Raw genomic sequence first — 4,792 nt, forward strand, 5'->3', positions numbered from 1 at the left:
TAAGTTGGTATGGTATGTCGTATATTGAGGTTATATTGTATAGCTGATGCCACGCAAGAGCTTATGCACTTGATCGGTATCATATGAGAGGGTAAGTTGAACACAATTGATTGTGTATCGTATATGTTGTCATAGTAGTCGATCAATGGGATGGATATGGTACGGTGTGGGGGGTGAGTGGAGTGTGATATATTCAGATCTAGTAATTGGTGATAGACGCACGATACTTACTGTGTACGTTACTTGTATTTCTTCTATTGAGCATCTACACTATCTATCAGTCTACCTCGGTCTCTCTCTTGTGACCTTAACTTATGAATCACATGTTTCCTCTGGGTCTCTCTCTCTGTAACATAGTTATCATGAAACATAGTTCCCATCTGGTCTCCCCTACAGCGTGACGACCTAAGATTTAGGGATTACTCACAGTGTCTCCTCTGATTTTCTCTCTCTCGTAAGAAAACTGAGCTTGTGTCTAAAAACTAGGTGTACACTCATATGGCTCTTATCTGTGAGTGGACTGAAGTATACTAATCTATTGGTCCTTACACTGAGCTCATTCTACTGATAGCGTCAACGTGCGCACTCTCAGTATCCAGAACGAGTAGGCTGTATATCTCATAATGTAGCCGTCTCAACCTTTAGTACTCTTTGCTCTTCTGTGCAAATTCAGCTCAACCACACAAATGCGCTCGGGACTACTTGCTCTCAGGACTGGACAATTGGACACCGCGCTAGCATACATTCTCAAACTTGTGGGGCAAATATGAAGACTTTATCAGACGTGAGTCATCAATGCATGTCCTCTTTCTTATATGTACTAACGTCTGCTGACCATAAACGAAGCTCTATGTTGAAGTTATCTATACAAAACTTGCCCATCAGCGAATAAGCCCCTCTGGCTTGACTCCCTCTAAACCTCTATATAAACAATTGTGGGCATGAGGACTGGAATAAAAAGTTGGATACGCGATGCGGTCAAGCGCAGGTAATTGGCGCCTACAACAATGATCCTCCTCACTACTAGTCTACACCATCGTCTGCGTAGGACTTCAGATGGATGCAGACTATGTAATTGGCTCCTCATTACCAGTTTCCTACCCACTGCTAGCTGCTATGACGCTTAGATTTCACATGTCCTCTTTGGTGTCTCGTGAGCGCGACTGCATGACAATATGCGTAGTCTGGTGAAATGCGACACTAATGTCCCTCAATAGAGTTGTCTCTGCTAGCACACGAGTACTCATCTTGCTTATCTACTAGATTGATAGCGACCTCTCATCTCTTGGGGACGGGAGCCACCAGTAACTTGCTTTGCTTATATAATTTTTCCAGCCGAGAACATTATCTACTACTTGTACGTGTTGCGTCTGTAAACGTATGTATTCACATGCCCTCTGCTGTTGTGGTCTCTCTTCTATGACTAGTATCACTTAGGTCTCCTGAGCGTGGTGTCTCTCGATCTGACTGCTTGACCCGGTACTGGCGTAAATGTGGATGATGATCACATAGTCCTGGTGGCTGCGTTCTACTAATAACTACTAGTACTACCTCTCGAATACCTTATAAGGCAACCAGCATGTGATCCTTCATAGATTACTCCCTTCCTTCTATAGAGACAGTAGATCTAGCTGGTCTGTCATAATATAGTAGAGACAGTAGATCTAGCTAGTCTGCCATAATTTAATAGAGACAGCAGATCTAGCAGGTCTATCATAATATATTAGAGACAGTAAATCTAGCTGGTCTTTCGTAATATAGTTGAGACAGTAGATTTAGCTGGTCTGCCAAAATATAATTGCGACAGTAGATCTAGCTGGTCTGTCATAATATAAAAGAGGCAGTAGATCTAGCTGGTCTGTCATAATATCATAGAGACAGTAGATGTAGCTGTTCTGTCATAAAATAGTAGAGACAGTAGATCTAGCTGGTCTGTCATATTATATTTGAGACAGTAGATCTAGCTGGTCTGTCATAATATAGTAGAGGCAGTAGATCTAGCTGGCCTGTCGTAATATAATAGAGACAGTAGATATAGCTAGTCTGTCATAATATAATATAGACAGTAGATGTACATCGACTGCCATAATATAATAGAGACAATAGATATAGCTGGTTTGTCGTAATATAATATATACAGTAGATGTAGCTAGTCTGACATAAAATAATAGATCTAGTTGGTCTGTCATAATATAATTGAGACAGTAGATATAGCTGGTCATAGAATACCTTACCATACAATACAATCCATACCATAGCATACAATACAATGCAATGCCATACAGTACAATACCAAGATGTGTCACGTTCGTCGTAGTGAGGAGACCAAGGCGCAGCGTGATGATAATACATCTTCCTTTWAATAACGAAGAAGACTGAACAAACTATACAAAATAACAAAACGAACGTGACCGCTATAAGACACGAGTGCTGACATGCAACACCACATAGACAATAACCCACCAAAACCAAACTGGAAAATGGCAACCTAAATAGGATCCCCAATCAGAGACAGAAGATAAACAGCTGCCTCTGATTGGGAACCAATTCAGGCCACCATAGACCTACATATGCCTAGATTAGACCAGACACCTAGACATACAAAAACCCTAGACAATACAAAACAATCATACCCACCCTCGTCACACCCTGACCTGACCAAAATAATACAGAACATAGAATACTAAGGTCAGGGCGTGACAACCACACAATCAATGCCATCAATACAATACAATGCCATACATACAATACAATGACATACAATATAATACAATGACATACAATGCCATTACAATACAATACAATGCATAACATAACAATACAATGCCATACAATACAATACAATGCCATACAATATAATACAAATGACATACAATACATGCATACAATACAATAAATGCCATACAATACAATACAATGCCATACAATACATACATGCATACAATATATACAATGACATACAATACAATACAATGCCATACAATACAATACAATGCATACAATATAATACAATGACATACAATACAATACAATGCAACAATACAATACATGCCATACAATACAATGCCATACAATACATACAAATGCATACAATTACATACAATGCCATACAATACAATACAATGCACACAATACATACAATGCCATACACATACAATACAATGCCATACAATACAATACAATGCCATACAATACAAAACAATGCCATACAATAAATACAATGCCATACAATACAATACATGCATACAATACATACAATGCCATACAATACAATAAATGCATCAATATAATACAATGCCATAAAATACATACAATGCCATACAATACAATGCCATACAATACAATACAATGTCATACATACAATATATGACACAATAAATATACAATACAATACAATACACATGCACAACAATAGAATACAATGCCATACAATAAATACAATGCCATAACAATACAATACAATGCCATACAATACAATGCCATACAATACAATGCCATACAATAACAAATACAATGTCAATACAATACAATACAAATATGACAAATGCAATACAATATCATACAATACATATGCCACCAATAAATACAATGCCATACAATACAGATACAATGCCATACAATACAATACAATGCCATACAATCACAATCAATGCATAAAATACAATACAATGCCATACAATACAATGCCATACAATACAATACAATGTCATACAATACAATACAATATGACACAATACAATACAAATATCATACAATACAATGCACACAATCAATACAATGCCATACAATACAATACAATTCATACAATACAATACAATGCATACAATACAATGCATACAATACAATATACAATGCATACAATAATACATACAATGCCATAAATACAATACAATGCCATACAATACAATACAATGTCATACAATACAATACAATGTCATACAATACAATACAATATGACACAATACAATACAATATCATATAATACAATACCATACAATAAAATACCATACATGCCATACAATACCATCCAATACAAAGTGGACTATACTATGACATGTTGCGATTGTTTCCCAGACACAGGTTTAACCATCGTCCTGGACATAAATATATTTTCATTGGAGAATATCCATTCACTCCATGGCTCCTTTCATCCATTGCTTGCTCTGCACTCATATTTAGCCTCACATTGAAGTGTTTTACCATTTTCTCAACCTCAAATACCTCGTACCCTGCCTTTATGAACACATCTGCCTCAAATACCTCGTACCCCTCGCTTTTATGAACAGATCTACCTCAAATACCTCGTACCCCTGCCTTTATGAACACATCTGCCTCAAATACCTTGTACCCCTTCCTTTATGAACACATATGCCTCAAATACCTCGTCCCCTGCTTTTTATGAACAGATCTACCTCAAATACCTTGTACCCCTGCCTTTATGAACACATCTGCCTCAAATACCTCGTACCCCTGCCTTTATGAACACATCTACCTCAAATACCTCGTACCCCTGCTTTATGAACACATCTCCTCAAATACCTCGTACCCCTGCCTTTATGACACATTGCCTCAAATACCTCGTACCCCTGCCTTTATGAACACATCTACCTCAAATACCTGTACCCCTGCCTTTATGAACACTCTGCCTCAAATACCTCGTACCCATGCCTTTATGAACACATCTGCCTCAAATACCTCGTACCCTGCCTTTATGAAACATATGCCTCAAATACCTCCTACCCTGTACAGTGATATAGTACTGGTACTCTCTGTATATAGCTTCAATCTTTGA

General features: G+C 37.7%; 1 protein-coding gene across 1 annotated transcript in view; it reads left to right on the plus strand.

Moving 5' to 3' along the window:
• The first annotated feature begins 972 nt into the window (after nucleotides 1-972).
• Nucleotides 973-4,792, plus strand: part of LOC112073681 (stomatin-like) — a 27,803-nt gene continuing 23,983 nt past the window's right edge. Inside the window, exon 1 of the mRNA XM_070440251.1 lies at nucleotides 973-988. Coding sequence (XP_070296352.1) covers nucleotides 973-988 — 16 coding nt within the window. The remainder of the gene's footprint in view (nucleotides 989-4,792) is intronic.

The sequence above is a fragment of the Salvelinus sp. IW2-2015 genome, unplaced genomic scaffold, assembly GCF_002910315.2.
Source record: "Salvelinus sp. IW2-2015 unplaced genomic scaffold, ASM291031v2 Un_scaffold2336, whole genome shotgun sequence".
Lineage (NCBI taxonomy): Eukaryota > Metazoa > Chordata > Actinopteri > Salmoniformes > Salmonidae > Salvelinus > Salvelinus sp. IW2-2015.